The sequence below is a fragment of the Marmota flaviventris genome, chromosome 6 (assembly GCF_047511675.1).
Source record: "Marmota flaviventris isolate mMarFla1 chromosome 6, mMarFla1.hap1, whole genome shotgun sequence".
Lineage (NCBI taxonomy): Eukaryota > Metazoa > Chordata > Mammalia > Rodentia > Sciuridae > Marmota > Marmota flaviventris.
In genome coordinates, this window is record NC_092503.1 from 6,574,554 (window position 1) to 6,596,914 (window position 22,361).

Below are 22,361 nucleotides of genomic sequence, written 5' to 3' on the forward strand. Positions count from 1 at the left end.
GGAACAAATAATTAGGTCTCAGTGGTCTCAGTTTTCAGCCACAATAGTTAAACCATTTGGATGCGGGTGCTTTCATTTCATAGCTGCCTGCTCTCACCAGACCCTCGGAGTCTCGCCCTCCAGGTCTTTGATTCCACTCTGCCTTTCTTCCTTTCTCGTTTTTTCTTTCTCTTCTTTCTTTTCCTTCCTCCTTCCCTCCCTCCCTCCCTCCCTCTCCCTCTCCCTCTCTCCCTCCCTCTCTCCTTCTCCCTCCCTCCCTCCCTCTCTCTCCCTCCCTCCTTCCTGATTGCTGTCTGCTCACTTGGCTCTTTCTTCATTTAGGTGGGTTATTGATGGGTTTGCTTTCTCTTCGACAAGCTACAGGAAGGCAGATTTCCTGCCTGATTTGTTTTTGCCTTCTCTATCACCCCTGGCTTTATGCAGAGTACACTTACACTGAAAGTTGTTTGATAAAGAATAAAATAATATTTAGTTGAAATTCACCTCCCGCCAAAACCAATATTTGCTATTTGTGAAATGAAAATTTTGTGATTTTTCCTTCTTAGTAATAAGACTGATTCCTTTGCAGTGGGTCCCACTGGAAAATAGGCATCTCATAACCACTGGGAGGAGATGCAGCAGGGACACTGGATTAATGTAGCAGCTACAAAAACAAACAACACACACACACACACATGCACACACACACACAGTATTGATCTGCATGAATTCTGGCCTAAATTATGAAATCACCAATGTGTGGGCTTGATCTACCTTATTTTGAACTCCTTGGAGGTTTGTGTACGCCTTGCATAGAAACTGCTTCATCTACAAGTGAGAAATTGAATGAATATTTCATGGTTTCTTTCAGTGTGTTCTGAAACCTCCAAAATCTACAAATTTTCATGCCTTCTTACTCAGATAAACTATGCTTGCTAATATAGTGGTTAAATTAGAAGTTGTTCCTTTTTCAGACTACGTGCTCATATATTTTCATAATTAAAAGTAAACCCAGAACTATGATTTATAGAATTCTTCTTTTCAGGGTCATCTTTAGATTTGCCCTTGATTATGAAATTATGAACATTAAAGCTTAACACACCTTATTTTGAACCTCTGTTTTTTTTCTTTTGTAATAAGAATGTAGAATTTTTTATTAAGAGAGGTTACCAACATCCACTAACATGTAGAAAATAACATAACAAACACCTATGTTCACACTATTCTGGGGTTTTTTTTTGACAATTCTCAGGTTAATTGATCTTTATCTGCTTCTGTTCCATTCTCTTTAAAATGAGGATAATAACAGTCCTTACCTTATATGGTTATGGTATGGATTGCATGAGCTATGTGTGAGGCCCCAAGAAGAGTGTCTTGTCCCCAGAAAATGCTGTGGAGTGTTACTTTTTATTCTCACACTTACTGTAATACACCTGAAAGACAGGAAGCTTCCATGACCCTCCTCCACCTCTCCTTCCCCTGAGTGTGAAGAACTCCTGGATGATGCTTATCATTCATGCGCATTACTCTGTACTCTTAGTACCTGTGCAGTATCCGTATTATCCAGACTCCTGAACTTTATATATGACATTGCACTCTAAACCATCACAGCGTTTTGCCCCACTTGGTTTTGATAGTTATCCGTTTAAATATATTTTACCCTCATCCTATTAACTCTCTTCCTAAAAAGTCTTTGCCTAATTGTCATGTTCTCAATAAAAAACCTTTCAAACCCCCTCTCCTCCCCCCTTCCCCTCCCTCGTACAGGGGTCTATTTTCTTTCTTTCCATGTGATGCTCATCATCTTCTAAAATGTTACATCATCATGTACATATTTACTGGGTCATTTTTATTACTGTTTTCCTCTTTAGAATGCAAACTCCATGAGGGATGTTATGGTTTGGATCTGAAATGGCCCCAAAGTCTCATGCGTGCAGGACTTGGTCCTCGATGCAGAGGTAGAGATTTTAGGAAATGATGGGATCGAGAAGGCTCTGCCTTCACCAGTGGATGAATCTATCTGCTGATTCCTACTCTGAATGGACTCTAGGAGGTGGTAGAAACTGTAGGCTGGTAGGCAGGACTGGAGGAAGTAGGCCACCAGAGGCACTTGCTTGGGACTGACTTACCCCTGGTCCCTCCCTGCACCTCCCCTCCTTCCTGGCTGACAGGAGCCAACAGCTCTCTCCTTCATGCCCTTCTGCCGTGATGTTCTGTCAGGATGTTTGCCTCTAGCACAGAGCAACAGACTCAGCCGACCAAGGACCAAAACCTCCGAAACCATGAGCCAAAATAAATCTTTTCTCCCCAAAGTTGTTCTTTCCGTCATTATGGTCATGGCAACAAAAAACTGACCAACACAGGAGTTTTGACTATTTTCATTTCTTTCCCACAAACATGATCCAAGTGCCCCAACTGCCTCACCAGAGTAAATAGTCAATAGAACCTTGTTAAATGATCCTGTCTCTTCTTCTATTGGTGGTCATCTTGAGTGTTTTCTGTTTCTTGTTGCTATTATCACAAAAAAAAAAATTGCTGTAGGAATCTCATGCATATCTCCTGCTATAACTGAGTTTCTCCCTACAAGTTAACCATCCTATTAACTCTCTTCTGTTTTGACAATTCTGTTTAACTGTTTCAGGATGTCTTGGGACTCATCAAATGTTGGCTATTGAAAAAGAAGAAGTAAATATTCTTTTGCAGACATAGATCAAAACCTATCACCATAGAGAAATATTAAGTTTGGCTTTATTTATCAAAGTGATAATGCTTTGAATTTCATTATGTGAAAGTCCTGCTGCTGATTTTGAATGCAGTTCTTGGCCAAGATACCTTAGTGAATTTTCTTCTGATTCTATCAACTCCTGGCTCTTGAAATAATTCAGAAATGGCCCCTTCAGAAAAGTGCACAGAGACCCTAATCAACCTGGCGTGGCTGCGGTGAAGAGGAGCCAATCAATCCCACTTACTGTGCTGGTCTGACCCGGATCAGCCTGTGGATGTGCCCATCCCTGTGATTCAGGGTCGTCCTTCAGGTTTCTGCCTTGTCTTTCATCACACTGAATCATCACTTGTTTCGTTAGCTGGGTCCCTTTTCAAAGTTGTACCTAAGGGAAAAATAGAAGGTAACTGTCATTGCCAGCCCACGTTAGGGATTCTAAGCTGTAGTCTGGAGAGAAATTAATCCTCAAAGCGCTTCACACCAAACAGCAGCAATCTGCAAATTGCAGATTATTTGTGTCCTGTGGCCAGTGCCAAGAGAACATCAGAGAGCTGAAATCCATTTCAATTTTTATCCCAAGCCTGGGTGCTCACGGTTTTCCACTGAACCCAAAGGATATCACAATTGCCCCTGTGATGATTTGCAAGGAAATTAAACAAAAAAAGATAGGGATTGAAGACTCTTGTGGTTTTTAATGCTTTTCCAAGGAATATATTTTGCAAATGAGTTTCCCCCACTTTATAGCATGATTATTGAGGAAATTCAGCAAAAGCTTTCTGAAAAAGTTGTAGTTCAATTAATCCCTCAAAGTTATGTGTTTATTCATTTTCAGGTTTGGGAGTTTACTTTTTAAATAGCCATCAGAGACTTGGTGGAAATGATCCAGAGTTCATGATGCATTTTCATCGAGGAGATTCCCAACTGGAGATTTTATGGTTTAAGAACAGAATGAAAGTGAATGTTGATTACAGCTACTAATTGAAACAAAAGGCCCAGCTTCAAAATCATCCTTTAAAAATAAGATTCAAGGCTATTTTCATATTTTTTTAATAAATGAGCTTGCCATTTTTAACACCATGAAATTTGCTTTCATTTACAACAAGCTCAGATTCAAAAAGCACATGCAGGAGATGGCCCAGGAGTTTAATAAAGGGGGAAAAAACCAGCCGAGCACAAACCTGTAGTTGTGGTCCAGGCTCACGGACGGCAGGATGAAATCCCAGTTCAAATCACCACAGGCAACAAAGTGGGCTCTAAATGTGGGTCCAGAGAAATAGAGAAGAAACTGAGAGGACAAGGCCTGCCGGAACCAGGGGTGGTATCAGCATATGAAGAGCCACCTGGATGCTGAGTCCCTGCCAAGGGAACATGACACACCTTACAAAGGACACCCAGGAATCCTGAGGAGGAGCCTGTGTTTAAGAAAAGTGTCAACAGAAGTGGAACACAGGCACATTTTAGGTGCTAAATAAACACTTTAAATACTGTGCAGAATCTCAGAGTCCTGCCAGGAATCTTGGAGATACCAGAGAGAACCAGGAGTTCAACGCCCTGGAGACGTGGTTTGTGGGGCATTTTTAAACTCTTCCAACTCAAGAAATATCGGCCCTAAAAAGCAGTGAGTTTGATATGGGTTTTGGCCATCACCCCCAACACACACACACACACACACACACACACACGCACACACGCACAGTATGAGTGAACATAAAGGCATATGTAATCCTATGAGCCAACTTGGATTCACCGGCACTGTATGAGGAGGAACTCACCTGTGGAGAAGGTGATGTGACCATCAGGGAGACTTCTTGACATTAAAATCATAACAGGACCTGGGAGTGCAAGGGTTGGGGGACAGCTGGGGACAGACTGGTGCACACAGAAAGGTTCTGTTGAAGCAGTCACTGGCTATGGAGGGGGGAAGTAGAGAAGGAGCAATGGGCTGAGGTATTAGAGTGGGGAGGTAGGTAGGTGACAAGTGTGGGGACAGGAGGGACCACAAGGCTCACTCCATCTTGAGTGGCAGAAGAGCACCCACCTCAGGTGACGATAAACCCTCCGCCTTGGTGAGATTCTGCCTTCTCAAAACTAAGGGAACCAGGTGTCGCCAGTAATTTCCACCTTCAGACAGTGTGCAGCCCTGAGGCACTGTCACCTGGGTGACCCTGCATTCACTGTAATATCACATGGTGGTCACACACACACACACACACACCCAGGTTTTGCTCAGATACTGATGGGGTTTTCCAACATGGCAAGGTCAACACAGTGCACTAAGCCATGATGCAAAACTGACGTAACCTCCCCACACTAAACGACACACAGATAGAAGATTCCAGAACAAACATAAAAACTCACCCTGTGAAAAACTCCAGGCGCCTCCCTCTTTTGGGACGGCTGTTCGCATATCCTGGAGCATACCTTCTCTTCACTGAGCTAACCTCATGCTTAGTCACTGTCCCCAACGGAAATCCTTCTTTTGAGAATCCAAGAACGGAGAAATAAATCACCCGGTTACAAAGGCAGAGCCCAGACTTAGATGACAGGGAGAGGAAGGAATGGGCCACAAAGAGGACAGTGCGGGGTGGGCGAGAGTGGGAGGTGATTCTCCCAGCTTAAAGGACAACAGGTCCGACTGGGGTTGAGATTCCACAGTCAAGAAGAGAAGGAGACCACCAAGGCCACTGGGAGGCGAGAAGTGCTTAACTAGGTGAGCGGGGCCTCCACACACCCCTGTCTTCACCCTCACCTCTCCCCCGGGAGCCCACTAGACCAAGCCCTTCCTGAGTCCCTGGCTCCATGGGACATGAGAACTCCTGCAGAGACAGTCCCGAGACCCTCAACTGCTCTGTCTTCCTGAGGGCAGTGGCCAGCGCTGCACCACCTGGGTGTATGAGCGGCCTGGCAGAGGGAGCAAGCCATTGTGCAGGAAGGAGGGAGGGACGGCTCTGGGGTGGCCATGCTAAGCAGGAGCCCAAGGATCCTACAGCATCACCTTCCAGATCTTGCACAGCAAAGTTGTCAAAAAATGTGAAGCATCTTTTTTCTTTTAACAATTTGTTTAGTTTACGACTTTTAAATGCTCAACTTTTAAATACTTTAAAATAAAAAAGGCTCTTTGCTGCTGCTTAATTGCCTTTAACTCAGAACTATCTGTCAAGGGGGCTTACTCCAGGTGGCTCACCCTGGCCCTCACTGCTGGTGACCTGTGAGGGAGGAGATAGGAGCCTTGCTCAGCCCTCATCAGGTCATTGGGACAGTCCCCTGTAGCAAAAGACAGATTAATAAGAAAAAAAAAAAAAAAAGCAAGCAAGCTTATTGTCACATGCAGTGCATGTTACACAGGAGAACCTTCAATGAGAGATGACTCAGCTGTGACTCGAACTCTGGCTTATATGGCATCTTCAACAAAGAATAAACTTTAGAGAAGTGACAAGATCAGAGAAAGCAATTTTAAGCATTTTGAGATGGGGAAACTGTGGGGAGGTAAATATATGGGAAGAAACTAACGTTTGTAGATTTCTCTGGGTCCATATCTGAGCTGACGAGAGTTCTCTACAGAGAGGAAAATCGTATCTCATATTTAGGTAGAATATGGGGGAAGGATAAAAATGGTGTTCTCTGTGGCTTCTTAAGTGCCTTGGCTCAAAAATACTTGTCCAGAGGCGTACTCAGGTTGGCTCCTTCTGGTTCCCTTGCTGCACGTCCACTGGGCCCGAGGACCAGGGGGCTGCACTAAGGGTCCGCCTACCCACGGCTTCAGAATCAAACAGCACCACAGCAGTTCTGCCTGCTGGGTGGGCGGAAACCAACTGCGGGATGTTAGAATGAGGACAAAAAGTAGCCAAGAAAAGAACCCTCATCTAACAAGTCTGACCGTTCAGAGGAAGAGAAATGTCTCTCCACACCCTGCCTTCACCTCAGAAACCAAGCACCCAGGATTGCAGGCTTTGGGATTGCAGGTGCCCCCGCCTCTGGTCAAGCATCTGACACCAAATACATGGACAAACACAGCTGCCACGAATAAACAGGAGTCTTCGGGCCACCGCCTTCCAACAGGGAAGTCACCACCTGGAGCAGGGGAGGGGACGCACAGCTGGGTGCTGCCCAAGGTCTGCACCTATTTTACAGATTACTTCCAGAAATTAAGTATCTGTCTCAGGGGAGGGAAGCTTCATGAGGGCTCCTCAGAAGGACTGGATGTGTCCTGACCACTCCTGACCTAGAGCTGCTCTCCAGAACACCTTCCAACAGGCGCACTTCCTTATTGGCCTGGAAAGCCTCAGGAGATCCTGGGCCTTGTCCCGGGGCACGGGGCAGAGTGCAGCGCAGCTGTGCACACGTTACTTCTAGAAAGGCGACCGTAGGTCAGGTTGCTGGAGCAGATGTTTCTTCTAAGCCAAGCACTGTCATTCTTCAGTACGTGACTACATATTACCCTAATCTGCCTTGAATCACTATGGAAATTAAATGCCAGGAAGTCCATAAGATTCAGAAATTGGATCTGATTGTCACTGTTATAAACAAAATCTTCAGATTGCTCTTGGGTGTTGTGTGGCTGTATTACAAGTATTGTGACGTTTCAACAATGGTCTGAGTGATTGCCCATCACAGTAGCTCCAGTCTGAACTAGCTCAGGTCTAGCCTCAATCCTCTATTGTTAAGAGTCCTACCCTTGGGAAACCTTATTTTGACATGGCCCATAGCAAAAGGGAACTTAAAAAAAAAAAAAAGAAAAGAAAAGAAAAAGAAGCTGTGCTTGCTTGAATAGCGGTACACCGATATTTTGTCTCTAAAAATGAAACCTCGTACTTAAAATATAAAGTGGCCATTCTGGGATTTTAACACATTGACTGATAGGACAAATAGGCTTTTTATTTCATGGTTCTTCTACTAATTCTAGCACAGATTTGTCAGGTATACAAAATATTTATTTTTTGAAATTCTTACCTGTGAGAATTAGAGGCAGTGACGTTTTTTCTTCTTTATTTAATCATTCTGCAAATGTTTACTGAGTACCGATGCCGTGCTGATTCCCACTGTGGACCTTAGGAGTAGCTGAGGTACAAACTGATTCAGAAACAATGGTGGAAATGGCTCAGCATCTAACCTTTACTTCTTGTTGGTTTTTATTTATTTTTTATCCTCATAGGACAACCTCTCTTTTAATTGGTGTATTTAAACTGTTTGGTTCCTTTAGTAATTTTTATTTTTAACAAAGCCCACTTAGTTTAACATTAAGTGAACACTAGTATTTCAAGTCTAGTGTTGGAATCTTAGACCAGAATATTCTGTTCCTCCTCCTCATCCCCCTAACCGGGCTGTCACCCATCTGCCCACTCATGCCCTCTAATCACCCAACACAATGTTAATACTTTAAAGAGCCCTTTCAACTTCATTAAGAATAAGAAAAATAAGAGATCTTTCACTCCGAGTCCTTCTCCGTTGCTCTTTCTTTATTCCATGTAGATCCAGATTTCTGACCTGTATGATTTTCCTTCTACCTAAAGAAACTCTTTCAACATTTTTTGCCAAACAGGTCAATAAAAAATTTCTCAAACTGAAATGTGAAGGGGAAAAAAAGGAAGTTCTGGTAACGAATTCCCCCCATTTTGTCTAAGAAAGTTTGTATTTCTTCTTCACTTTTGAAAGATGATTTTGCTGGACATAAAATTCTAGGTTTTGAATATTTTTCTTTTAATACTTTAAATACTTTCTTCCGGTCACTGCTTCTTTCCATAGTTCATAATGAGAGGTCCTCTGTAATTCTTATTATTGTTTCTTTAGGGGTAAACTGGCTAGTCCAACTTCTTTCAAGATTTTCTTTTTTTACTAGTCTTCAGCAGTTTGACTCTGACATATTTAGGTGTTTGGGGGAGATTTGTCCTGTTAATGTTCTCTTAAGTTTCTTCGACCTATAATTTAGTATCTGTCACTAACATTGGGAACATTATTGTTTCAAATATTTCTTCTGTTCCGTTCTTTATTCTCTTTGTGGTATTTGAATTATAGGTATGCTACACCTTTCAAGATTGTATGACAGATATTCTGTTTTATTTTTTTCTGTGCATTTCACTTTGAAGAGTTTCTTTTGGGTTTTCTTCGTTTCTGTTATGGGGGTTTTGATTTCTCTCATCTCCTTTTATTCCTTCTTTGAGTTTCGATCTCTGCTTGTCTTACTCCTCTCGGTTCTTCCCTGGTCCCTACTGTTCCCTTAGAGCCCCTAACATGTTTTAAAAGAGCTGTTTTAAATTCCCTGCCTGATAATTTCCAACATCCGTGCCACACCCACGTCGGGGTCTGATGCTTACTTGGCCTCCTTAAAACAGCGTGTTCCCTGACTCTTGGCATGACTAGGAGGTAAGGCAAAGGAGCCTTTGATACAAAGCTCTGATCATGTGCCCAGGAACTGGGCTGCGGTGAGTGTTAGTTGAAGGTACAGAGGGTCAGCTCTTCTTGCTTTTGTCTCCTCTCTTGACCAGGGCTTCCTCCTCCTCCTCAGGGAGAGGGCCTGTCATTCTTGCCTTGGGTAGAATTCTCTGTGTTTTAGCAGAGTTCCACTGGTAAAGTGACAAGCTGTGCGTGGGGCTGCTCTGTCATTTTCCGTCTGTCCCCTCCCAGAGCTCTCCAGTGGTAAACTCCTCCCTGTGCCAGCTCCCCTCTAGGGTCTCGGCCTCCCTCCCTGAAGCCCTGGCTCCTGCCCACTGACCTGCTGACGGCCCCCAGTTAAAGGATCCAGGCAGGCAGAAGGGCCTGGAGTCAGGGTGCTGCCCTCCTCCCCACCTCGGAGAGCAGACCTTTGTGGTGATGGGGGCTCCAGGCCTGTTTCACAGTCACTCCTCCCGTCCCTTGCCCGAGCCATGAGAGAATCTTCAGAGCAACGTGGAGGTAAAGATCAGAAGATCCTGAGGTCCCTGGGCTCTGGAAGTTTCTCTCCCCTGGCCAGGCTGGGTGTGGACTCAAGCTCTGGGGACTAATGGGAATTAGTGGTCATAGTTGCTGCCAGTTTGTGGCTCCAGGCGGGCTGGGCTCGTGGGACTGGCTGAATTTGCCCTCTTTCCAGATTTAGGAAGGTGCTTTTCCCTGTGATGTTATCTCTTAAGTGGGTCCAAATAATAGTGGTTGTTCTTTAGTTTTCCAAGGTTATCTTCTGGTAAGGGTGGAGGTATGAATTCCAGGCTCTTTACATATCTGAGTTGAAAACAGAGACCCCGATCTTTATTTCCTAATACGATAGATAGTGTAGCAATTCTTCCAATAGCTCCTTCCCTTTTATTTTTTAGATATACATGACAATAGAATATATTTGACATGTTTATACAAACATGGAGTATAACTAATTTTAATTAGGATCCCATTCCTGTGGTTGTACATGATGTGAGTTTCATTGGTGGTGTATGCACATATGAACCTAGGAAAGTTACGTCTGATTCATTCTGTTGTCTTTCTATTCCTATCCCCTTCCTTTTATTTCCCTTTGGCTAATCCAGTGAAATTCTATTCTGCCCTCCCCACCCCTCTCTTGTGTGTTGGCATCTGAATATCAGAGACAATATTCAGCCTTTGGATCTAAGGAATTGGCTTATTTCACTTAGCATGATAGTCTCTAGACTCATCAATTCACTGGCAAAATTCATAAAGTCATTCTTGTTATGGCTGAGTAATATATCTATATATCTATATCTATATATCTATATATATATATATATACACACACACACACACACACACACACATATATATATATATATATATCACATTGTCTTTATCCATTCATCTGTTCAGGGGTACCTAGGTTAGTTCCATAGCTTAGCTATTGTGAATTGAGCTGCTATAAATATCGATGTGGCCCCGTCACTGTAGTATGCTGCTTTTAAGTCCTTTAGGTATATGCTGAGAAGTGGGATAACTGGGTCAAATAGTAGTTCTATTCCAAATTTTCTGAGGAATCTTCATACTGCTTTCCATAGTGGTTGCACGATTTTTAGTCCCACTAGCAATGCATGAGTGAGCCTTTCCCCCGCATCTTCACCAACAGTTATTGTTACTTGCATTCTTGATGGTTGCCATTGTGACTGGATGGAGATGGACTCTCACTGTAGTTTTAATTTGTATTTATCTAATTCTACAGAAGTTGAACATTTTTCTATATATTTGTTGACCATTCATATTTCCTCTTCTGTGAAGTGCCTGTTCAGTTTCTTTGCCAATTTATTGATTATGTTATTTGTTTGTTTGTTTGTTTTGGTGTTAAGTTTTTTGAGTTTTTTAAATATCCTAGAGATTAATGCTCTATCTGAGACGTAGGTGGCAAAGATTTTCTCCTGTTCTCTAGGCTCTCTCTTCATGTTCTTGATTATTTCCCTTGTCATGAAGATTTTTTGTTTGATACTGTCCCACTTATTAATTCTTGATTTTGTTTCTTGTAGTTTAGGAGTCTTTTTGAGGAATTTGGTTCCTAAGCCAACGTGATGGAGTTTTGGGCCTACATTTTCTTCCAGTGAGTGCACGGTCTCTGGTCTAATGCTTAGGTCCTTGATCCACTTTGAGTGGAGTTTTGTGTAGGACGAGAGATAGGGGTTCAATTTCACTCTGCTACGTATTAATTTTCAGTTTTCCCATCACCATTTGTTGAAGAGGGTGTCTTTTTACAATGTATGTTTGTCTAGAATGAGATGACTTTATTTATGTGTGTTTGTCTCGGGGTCTTCTATTCTGTACCATTGGTCTTCATGTCTGTCTTGGTGCCAATACCATGCTGTTTTTGTTACTATAGCTTTGTAGTATAATTTAAGGTCTGGTTTGTGATGCCTCCTGCTTTGTGTCTCTCACTAAGGATTGCTATGGCTATTCTGGGCCTTCTATGGTCTTCTTCAATTTCTTGTTTTAGTGTTCTGTTATTTTCATTGTGGAGGTCTTTAGCTTTTTGTTAATTTTGGTTTTTTGAGGCTATTGTGAATGGGATAGTTTTTCCCTAATTTCTCTTTCAGCTGATTATTTATGGGTATTAATTTTATATCCTGCTGCTTTGTGGAATTAGTTTATAAGTTCTAGAAGATTTGTGATACAGTTTTTTGGGTCTTCCAAATATAGAATAATGTCATTGGCAAATAGGGATAGTTTAATCTCTTTTTGCCTACTTATATCCCTTTAATTTCTTTTGTCTGTCTAATTGCTCTGGCTAGAGTTTCAAGGACTATGTTGAATAGATATGGTAAAAGAGGGTATCCCTGTTTTGTTCCAGTTTTTAGAGGGAACACTTTAATTTTTCTGTTTAGAATGTTGTCCTTGGGTTAAATATATATATATAGCTTTTATAAGGTTGAAGTATGTTCCTAATATCCCTAGTTTTTCTAGTGTTTTGAACATAAATGGATGCTATATTTTATCAAATGCTTTTTTCTGCATCTATGGAGCTAATTGTGTGATTATATCTTTAAAAGATTATTGATGTGGTGAATTATGTTTATTGATTTCCATTTGTTGAACCAGCCTTGCATCCCAGGGATGAAAGCCACTTGATTATGGTGTGCTATTTTTTAATGTGTTTTTGTATGCAACTTTTATTAAATATTTTTGCATTTATGTTCATAGGGATAGTGGTCTGACATTTTATTTCCTTGATGTCTTTGTCTGGTTTGGGTATCAGGGTGATATTAGCTTCATAAAATGAGTTTGGAAGGGTTCCTTCCTTTTCTATTTCATAGAATAATTTGAGGAGGATTGGTGTTACTTCTTCTCTGAAGGTCTTGTACAACTCAGCTGAGAATCTGTCTGGTCCTGGGCTTTTCTTTGTTGTTAGGCTTTTAATGGTGTCTTTACTTTTATTGCTTGAAAATGATCTGTTTAAATTTTCTATATCTTCCTAATTCAATTTGAGTTTGTCATAGGTCTTTAGAAATTTGTTGATGTCTTCAATATTTTCTATTTCATTAGAGTAAAAATTTTCAAAATAGTCTCTGATTATCATCTATATTTCAGTAGTGTCCACGGTGATATTTCCTTTTTCATCATGGATTTTAGTAATTTGAGGGTTTTTTTTCTCTTGGTTAGATTGGCTAAGGAGTTATCAATTTTATTTATTTTTTTCAAACAACCAACTTTTTGTTTCATTGATTTTTTTGAATTATTTTTATGTTTCCTTTTTGTTTCAATTTCATTGATTTGGGATATGATTTTAATTATTACCCATCTTCTCTGCTTTTGGAGTTGATTTGTTCTTCTATTTCTAGAACTTTGAGATGTAATGTTAGGGTTTTTTTGGTGACATTCTGTTCTTTTAATGAGATCAATGTAATCAACTTTCCTCTTAGAACCACCTTCACAGTGTCTCTGAATTTTTGATATGTTGTATTGCAATTCTCATTTACATAAGTATTTTTTTATTTCATCCCTGATTTCTTCTGCTATCCATTGATCATTCAGTAGCATAATATTTAGTCTCCAGGTGTTAGGGTACTTTCTATTTTTTTTTATTTTATCACTGATTTCTAATTTTATTTTATTACAATCTGATAGAATGCAAGATATTATCTCTATTGCTAAGAATTGCTTTGTGGCCTTAGATATGGTCTATTTTAGTAAATGATCTATGTGCTGCTGAGAAGAAAGCATATTCAATCATGTAAGGATGAAATAGTCTATATAATTCTGTTAAGTCTAAATTATTAATTGTAGTTTTTAGTTAGAGCTACTTTATCTACTTTATTTAGTTTTTGTTTGGAAGATCTATCCAGTGATATGAGAGGCATGTTAAAGTCACCAGTATTATTGTGTTGTGGTCTGTTTGATTCTTGAAATTGACAAGGGTTTGTCTGATGTACACAGATGCTACATCATCTGGTGCATAAATATTTAAAATTGTCATATCTTGTTGATGTATACTTCCCTTTAGCAGTATGAGATGAACTTCTTTGTCCTGTCTGATTAACTTTGGTTTGAAGTCCACTTTGTCTGACATGAGGATGGAAACCCCTACTTGTCTATGAGATCCGTGGGAATGATATATTTCTTTCCCATCCTTTTACTTTCAGTCTGTGGATTTCTCTGCCTATGAGTGTGTCTCTTAGGGACAGCATATTGTTGGGTCTTGTGCACGTTAAAAACAGTGAGTTTGAAAAAGGGTTTACAATTTAGAATGTGAACAGGGAGAGAAAAAATATAAGTGAAAAATTAAAGGAAGAGTGAAAGAGAGAACAATGAAGTTTGGGATTTCTTCCTTACTCTATTATATCCCACCACCGAGTCCCCAACCTGCTCTGAATGTCCGGGATGAAATTCCAGTCAGGTCCCTTCTTTCCCCACCTTGCTGAGGAGCCTCCTGTCTGCTTTCTTGGTTTCACCCACAGAGCAGCCAGGAAAGCCACCTCCTCTTTTCCACCCTCTTGAAAGCCCAGCTCCTTCCCTCTTAAATAAAGGAAATCTCTGAAGATAATTAGCAGTTATTAGATGTGGGAATATCTTTGGTAATAAGTTTCCTTTTTTTTGGCATTTCACGTTTACCCAGCATCTTCCTTTATTTTGCATGCACTCACAAAAGCTCTTTTGAAGCTGACATTGTGATTATTCCTGATAAAGGAATTGACATTAGAGTAACAGAATTTATCAACAGGGTACAATTAGCTGGTTAATGCACAACGTGAACTTAGACTGGTCCCAAGCTTGCTTTAGGAGATGTAAATCCCCCAATTTTAGGATTTCACTTCTGTAACCCATCCATCCAATTACTCTGCCTTGGTGACAGTGGCTGTAGGCTATTCTTTTGAGAAAATTGGATGAAAGAAGAAGGTAAGAGATGGGTTGGTAACTCTGTGCCCAAAGCCGGATTTTTCCTGAATTTTAAGGCGGAAGATTTAAGTAGATACATAGTTTGAAGTGAACAGCTGGAGAGCTGTGGAGGCGGAGGAACAGTGAGTTAGGCCACAAGAGCCGAGCGGGAATGGTCAGGGTGGGTGAGGAAGACCTGTTGGGAGAGAGCCACCCTCCTTGGTCTTGGAGACAGAGGAGAGATGCAGGCAAAGGAGAAAGTGACTGGGAAGGGATATCGTCACTGGCTCAGCGAGTCCTTTAGCACATGCAGGACGGGAATCAAACACTGCTAACAAAGAGAGGACTGGAAGCAACCATTGCATTATGGTCGCTTCCCCAAAAGAAGACTAGCAAGGGAGTCAAGGGGTGAAGAGCATATGTAGGTTTGGGGTCTGTAGCATGATCATAAGCTACAGGGCAACCTCTTATTGTGACTGTGTCTATTTGCACATGGTCAGAAATGTTTGCACATGGTTCAAAATGTGCACGACATTGTGTTAGGTCTCCCTCCTGGCCTATCTTTGAATGCAGGGCGGGGGGAGGAGGTTGTGGTCCAATCTGCTTCCACCGGCTTGATGTTTTCTTGTTGTTTATCATGAACAACACGTGTGCTTGGGAGGCCTTGTTACCATTCATCTCAGATATAAAGCCTGCAGTGTTTAACTGTCTCAGCTTCACCCCCAAACTCCTGCTCCTGCCATTTGTCTTAAGCGTGGAGCATGTAGTGGCTTTCTGTGAGCTCCCCCAACTTCTAACCCTGTACTCCTGCCTCAATGTGAAGTTCAGTGACCCCAGGGCAGGCGGGCACATCACATACAAATGTCTTTATACTTTGCACCTGGGAGAGGCCAGGGATAGGGCAGGATTGGGCAGAGAAAGAAGCTGGATGGCCAAGCAGGCCTAATGGAGCCTCAGGGAGCAGCAGGGAACTCTGGAGCAAAGGGGTGCCCAATAGTAGCCTGGTCTAGAACAGAAGAGCCCACCCTTCACACCTTCACCTCCCTCTGTCAGCAGACCTGGGGTCCTGGGAGAGGCACCATCTCAGGCCAGGTATCTCTGCAGCTGAGAGGACCAGCTCACAGAGGTCCCCAGAGGGCTGCCCCCTCCACCCCTGCAGCTCAGTCCTGGTCTCTCCTCGCCAGGCGTCTGGGCAGCCCATCTCCACACCCAGCACATAGCTTTCAGTTTCTGGCACTGAATTAAGTGTGGTCCCGTTTTGAGGACTCAGCACATACAGGCTGATAGAGAAGAATGGCCTGGTGTGGAAGCGCCCAGAGGGGAGTGGCAGGGGCCACTGCCTCGGGGTCCCACGGGGGTTCACCCCAAGTCTGTAGCAGCATCACCTTCAACAGGACACAACTTCAGAGCAAGGGCATGGATTTTTTTTTTTTTTGAGGGGATCAACTAGTCCTGTTTTGCAGCCCTGGCTGTGGAGCAGGAGGGAAGCCAGGTGGCAGATAGTGGTGACAGGCAAGGCAGGTGCGGCAGAGTACTAGGACTCATGGGTAATAAGTGCCATTGATGTCCTCCCATGTGGGGTCTATGGGCAGAGAAGTGACAGGTCAGAAGAAGGTCACTTAACCAAACGACAAAGCACCCTCAAGACTGGAGGTCAGGGCATCTGCCAAGGCTCAGGCCCCAGGGACGAGAGGCTGGTGTGTGCTGGGGACTGCATGGGCCACCATCCCTGAGCTAGGTAGGGATGTGACCACATGGCCATTGACTCACTAGTGGAGAGCCTGCCGTTTGGCTTTGTGTCCCTGTCAGGCACTGGCACTGGCACAGGTGGCACCTAGTGGCTGGCAGAAACACCCTTGCTGTGCATTTCAACCATGGGCAGCAGGAAGGAAGTCAATGCAACGAAGAGTCCATTAGAAGATGAGAGGAGCTCTGAAGCAGCATCCAGCGGTGGGGGGGGGGGGGGAGGCTGCAATTTCAACCAGGGCATCTGCAAGGCCTCGCCGAGGAGCTGGAGGTGGGGAGCCCTCCATGCAGACATCAGGGCCAAGCTTTCCTGATGGCCCAGGATGGCTGCAGGCTCTGGCCTTTGCACTGGCTGTAGCAGGCCAGTGTGACCACAGGGCAGGAAGCAAGGGAGAGGGAAGGGGAGCAGAGCACCTCGGAGGCCACTGCAAGTACTTCAGCTATCACTCCTAGTGAGGGTGATACCCACGGGCAGATGGCGTGACACCTGATACACACATTTAACAGCATCCTGGAGACTGCTCTCTGGAGGAGAGGCTGAACACTGGGGCCTGCAGGTGGAGAACCGGACAGTGTGGGCAGATGATGTGACCAAAGTGGGCAGCTGTGGCTCTGTGGCTTCAAAAGACAGTTGACTGTGGTGTGTGTGTGTGTGTGTGTGTGTGTGTGTGTGTGTCTGTGTCTGTGGAAACTGGGAAAAAGAAAGCATACCTATTTAGCTGTCAACACCTGTCATTTAGTCTCTATCTGCCAGGACCTCTGCACCTTCTTCCACCCCTTCTGCTAGCTTTTCCCTTTCTCTCATCAACCTAAGTAACAAAGTTTCTCCAAAGGTTGCAAAGTTTATTTGGGAAGAGCAGAATGCCACGGTGGGAACTCATGTGCCATGGCAAATTACAGGCATATTCAAAGAGACAGAGGTGAAGGGAAGATTTAAAGGCGAACCAGACAGGGTGGCATAAGAAATTTAGAAGCAGCAATCCTTGGTCACAAGGACCAAGGTTGAAGAGACTTTATTGGACAGATGTCCTTGCAGAAATATTGTTCGAGCAAGGCTGCGGTTCTGGCGGAGTCTTTGGGAATAGCTCTCTTTACCAGCATAATGCACAAGCTCCTCCACGAGCTTCCCGCATTGTTCATCGATTCTTATTTGTTAGGCTTGACACAAGTGGCTCCATTTCAGTGTGACAGCTTCCACACTCCCGACGCTGACACACTCTGTGCCCGTGTCTTGCATTCCTGTTTGTTATTTTTAGGCTCCTTCTTTATACTAGGTTTGCACCTGTCTGTTTCCCACGCTGGTGTTCCAGGGAGGAGAGGTAGGCAGATGCCTCCGTCTCCCTCCACGTCTCCACCGGCCTCTCTCCCCTCTAGCTTCCTGCCTGCCTATCCTCGCTTAGTGTGCGTTATTGCCCTACCAGGTGTCCCAGGTCATTATGTAGTCTCCCGTTAAAGATGTTTACATTGCGCCTTCGTTGACATCAATCCCTTCACTTGTACCTTAGGAGCATGCCAGAATATAGATCCTGAAGCTCATTTCAAATTCTGTTGCTTATTTTACCTAAAATAAAAACAAGTCAAAACCATGTTTCTCAAGTTCAAGTGATGTTAAAAAAAAAAAAATCCTCCAAAATTTCTAGGTTGCATAAACTTATTTTTAAGATCATTTATTAAATATACCTAGATATAAACTGAGATTAAAGACTTCATGCTTATGTAACCAAGGCCCAAATAAATTAAATATAAATGAAAGTACAAAACCAAAGCATGATATTAATACAGCAGGTGCTGTCATTTTGCTGACACCTGACAGGGCCCTGACTGGTTGGCACAGGCCCTCCACCCCTGCCCACCACCCTGGGGAGAGGTCTCTGGCATCCACTGCTTCTTCCTGCACCTCACGCCCTCAGCCTAGAGGGCCACACCGCCCCCTGCTGGCCATGCCTCCTTTGCCCACTCTCTGCCCCTGTTCTTTCTGGTTCATTTCAGAAAACTCAGCAATGGCTACTTGCTCCCAAAAAGGTTTAAAGTACAGAACTGACGTAAGGGCTGACTTTGCATAGCAGCTCTTGGTCAAACTGTAGCCAGTCGGACGAGCCAGGATGTGGGTTTACTAGCTGTTCAGATGAGCATCAGAAAAACAAGCCCACAGTGCGCAACGGCCCCAACAGACCTCCACCCTCAAGCATTCGTGGCCGTGGCTCTAGGACAGTCTCTCTCTTTAAGGATCCAGTCTCCACCTCTACAGTACCAGACGCGCCTGTGGCAACTAATTCATTATGTTTTCCCCACCAAAATATTTGCCTCGGGATTTTCATTTATTTTTTTTTTAAATAGGAAATGTTTTGCACTACCTCCATGAACATTTATGAGCCACTTTCCGTAGTGTTAAATACTATATAATCTCAAAGGCTAAAACGATGTTCCATTTATGGTATCTTTCGTGACTATAAAATTACAAAATCAAAACTAATCCGGTATTTGGGGTCATCCAGAGCCAATGGGATATAGAGAGAGAGACATGCACAGGAAAAGATTTATTAGGATAATTAGCATCCGTGACATGGAAGCCAAGAAGCGTCACTCTGTGTCTCACATGGAGCTGAAAACCAGGAAGGGTGTTGTAATTCAGTCTAAGTGTGAAGGCCTGAGAGCCAGGGGTGCAGGTGCAGGGCTCTGGCTAGTGAAAGCCCCAGAATCAGCACCTGAGAGCCAGGTACTCTAAAGTTTGAGGCAGGGGAAGAGGGACCAGGACCACTCACCCTCCCTGTCTTCCTGTTGCTCAGGCCTTAGCGCCCACCCTCCCCAGTGGGGGTCATCCTCTGTGTTCAGTCCACCAGTCCAAGTGCCAGTTAATATCTTCCAGAAACACCCTCAGAGACACACCAAGTAATAACGTTTTACCAGCAATCTGGGATCCCAGACTGTCCAACCAAGTGTACACGTGACATTAATAGTCACAGCAGCCACAGTCCTCTCTGAAGTAACCCACACAGTGCTGTAAGCCTGTCTGAACACTCCTGTCCCCGCCAGGCACTCTCCACTTCCCGGTTGGTTTAAATCCTACCTCCCAGAACAAGGCACAAGTCAGGCCATCTTGCAAAGGACACCTCCATCCACGTAGAGACCTGTTGGTCATTCCTTAGCCTGTCCTCGCCCAAACACTTCCGTCCCTGCACCCAATCTTACATCACAGTGAATGAAGGGAGCACTCACTCGGGGAGTTCTCCGACGTGTCCTGCCTACAGTCCGAGGTCCTTGACAGAGCCTTCAGCAGATCATGCAGTGCACAAGTCTCCTCTCAGAGAAGCGGGGTTTTATGTCGATTTTGTTTCTGGAGTTCAAAGTATAAAGGTGACCTAACACTGAGGGATAATTCTATTAAAAAGACAGATGGAGCACATTCTCCTTGATATCAAGCATTTACAAACTTATGCATCTGTGAATGTGAGCGTTTATGTGTGATTGATTTAGATTGCTACTTCACTTTACAACTGAGGGAAGGACACGGGGAAGGCCTGGAGAGGCGGGGCTGGACTGGCAGAGCTCGAGAGTGACAGGCAACAGGCGGCCACAGGGCTCTCCCCAAGTCCTTCCAGAAGGACCTTCCCAGACTCAAGTGCAGGATCCCACGGGTCTTGACATGGCCTCTTGTGAGACCCAGGTGAGGTCACAGGCTCAGCGAATCCTGCCAAGCCAGCATGTCCAGCTTCTCAACTCAGTGAGCAGGACCCTGGCCCTAAGGGTGAGGAAACCCAGTAAGATCAATAAGTGAAAACCTACAGTTACTCTGGCCCCACAAATCCTGATTCTGCATGAGGAACAAGTGACACATTGGGCATGTTTCAAGGACCAGAAATGGCATGGTATCCCCAGGTCCCACACTGTGCAGGTCACATGGAGAGGAGAGAAGAGTCAGGCAGTGCCAGAGCCTCACGCAGCCTGTCCCTAAGAGTCAGAGCTACACCCGGGCTGGAGCCACAGCTCCTTTGAAGATCTGCCTCTCTGTGGCTGGTTAGACAGGTGTTCCCAGGGACACACTTGCACCCTCCCAAACATCAGCACCAGTTGTCGACTGTCATAACTGTGTGGAAGAACATTCTAGTGCACGGAATGCAAATGACATTTTTGCGATTAATTCTTCTTCCCAACAGCTGGCTGTCCCAACTCCTTGATTAAAGAGCTCCACCACTTCAGGATTCTTGGAGAAGAGCAGGTGAGTTACCCTCTCCAAAGCTGCATCCTTGTGTCACGAAAGATAGACGCTAATGAGACAGTTTGGGCTCCCTCCAGGGAGGCCGAGTGTGTCTCCTGACCCAGGGCGCCCTGAACGGGGGAGGAAGCCATGCTGGAGATGTGCGGGGGTGCTTCTCTCCTCTTCTATCCATCAGACCTGACAGGTTATTAATTGGTACATCTGCTATCTGCCAGAGCATTTCATCTCAAGACTTGAGCCTTGAGCAGGCTCTGCATAGTGGCAGATGAGCAAACAAATAAATGCGGAGATGAATTATGCCTAAGGAATCAATAGTCACAGACATTTCCGATGTGATGTCTGGGTGCACGTGCAAGTTCCTTTCGCCAGATCTCCATCCTTTGTGTGCGTTAACAGTGTTTTACAGCAGTCCCTTCCTGTGTGGGTGTGTGCATGTGACCTACAGAGGATGGCCCCTTAAAGGACAGATTATTTCAGTGTTCTGTTGTGCTTAGTAAGGAACACTGGTTTTAAAATAGATGCACTAAGAAAATACTTTAGGGTGCTAAGTGGATGTGTATGTACACATGAGTATGCATTTTACTACTTAAAAAAATTGATTATACATGGCCATAGCTTCCACGTCTGCAGAGTCAACCAACCACAGATTGAAAATATTTGGGGAAAAAGAAATAGCAATCAAAAATAAAATGAGCTAGATGCAGGGGGGCACACCTATAATCCCAGAGACTCAGGAGGCTGAGGCAGGAGGATTGCAAGTTCAAAGCCAGCCTCAGCAATTTAGCGAGGCCCTGTCTTGAAATAAAACATAAATGGCTGGGGATGATCCTCAGTGTTTAAGCACCCCTGAGTTTAAACCCTGCCCTGGAGTCCTGGAATCAATCCTTCATGGATACTGAGGACAACTTGCAGCCAGGAGGCTAGCGCCTCGAGGAGGAGAGGCAGTTGTGCCCCATGCTCATCCGGTGGGACCAGCCTGAGAAGGAGGCCTGGAATTTGCAAGTGGAGGTCACTGGTGGCCTTGACCACTGGGCATCGTGGGCTTGCCGTTGGCAGGCTGGCGAGGGCGAATCCTCCCTGGAATAGGCTCATGTGCCGGGGAGAAGAGGAACAGGAGGCAGCAAAGGCAGACCACTACTTTTTTCTTTTTTAAGAATTTAGCTGTAAAGGCATGAGGGAGCTGTGGGTGGGATGTGGGATCAAGGAAATTTACTTTTTTCTTTTTAAATACTGGGAATCAAACCCTGGGCCTCCCGCATGCTAGGTGAGCGCTCTACCACTGAGCTAAACCTCACAGCCGCCAAACTGACTTCTTAATGGGACAATTACAGCATGTTATGTACTGAAGGTTGATTTGGTAAAGGAACAGAGAGATTGCAGACGCAAAAGAGAAGCAATGTCTCCTCCGGGCCACAGGCCTGGCCTCAGAGGAGAGGGCAGGCCTCGCCCCTGGCAGCAGCAGGAAGGCAGCGTGTGCCACAGGAGGCGAGGCGTGGGAGCTGGAGTGGGTCCTCCACAGACCTGGGCCGGGCTTCTCTTTTCTCTGCGAAACAGCGAGCTAGGCCATCAGCTGAGAGTGAGGACAGGGAAGAGGTTTACAGAGGGAGGAAAGGGCAGTCAAGGTGCATTGGGGAGGACGGTACTGAATAAATTTGGGAGATGGATGGATCTGGAGGAAGATCAATAGCCTGATGTTTTGCTGTCACATTCAACCGCGGTGGGTGCAGATTTAACCAGCATCGGGGTTCTGCCATCCAAGTATAGCAAAGTAAGAGTGCACAAGGGGGAGGGTGGACCCCAGGGAGTGATTATAATGATGGCCCATGAGATTTCAGCTGGGCAGGGAGAGTCTTAAGAAAGAATGGGGGGGTGGGGCGCAATCAGTTACAGATCCCAGTGGGTTCAGGGAATTTGGAGTTTGGTATTAGAAGA

General features: G+C 44.4%; 1 protein-coding gene across 5 annotated transcripts in view; it reads left to right on the plus strand.

Moving 5' to 3' along the window:
* The window catches only part of Prkn (parkin RBR E3 ubiquitin protein ligase), a 1,231,972-nt gene that overhangs the window by 1,012,719 nt on the left and 196,892 nt on the right, over nt 1-22,361 (plus strand). For all 5 annotated transcript variants that reach the window (XM_071612868.1, XM_027939482.2, XM_071612867.1 and 2 more), the window contains one exon: nt 20,368-20,429. In XM_071612868.1, the coding sequence (XP_071468969.1) occupies nt 20,368-20,429 (62 nt within the window). The remainder of the gene's footprint in view (nt 1-20,367; nt 20,430-22,361) is intronic.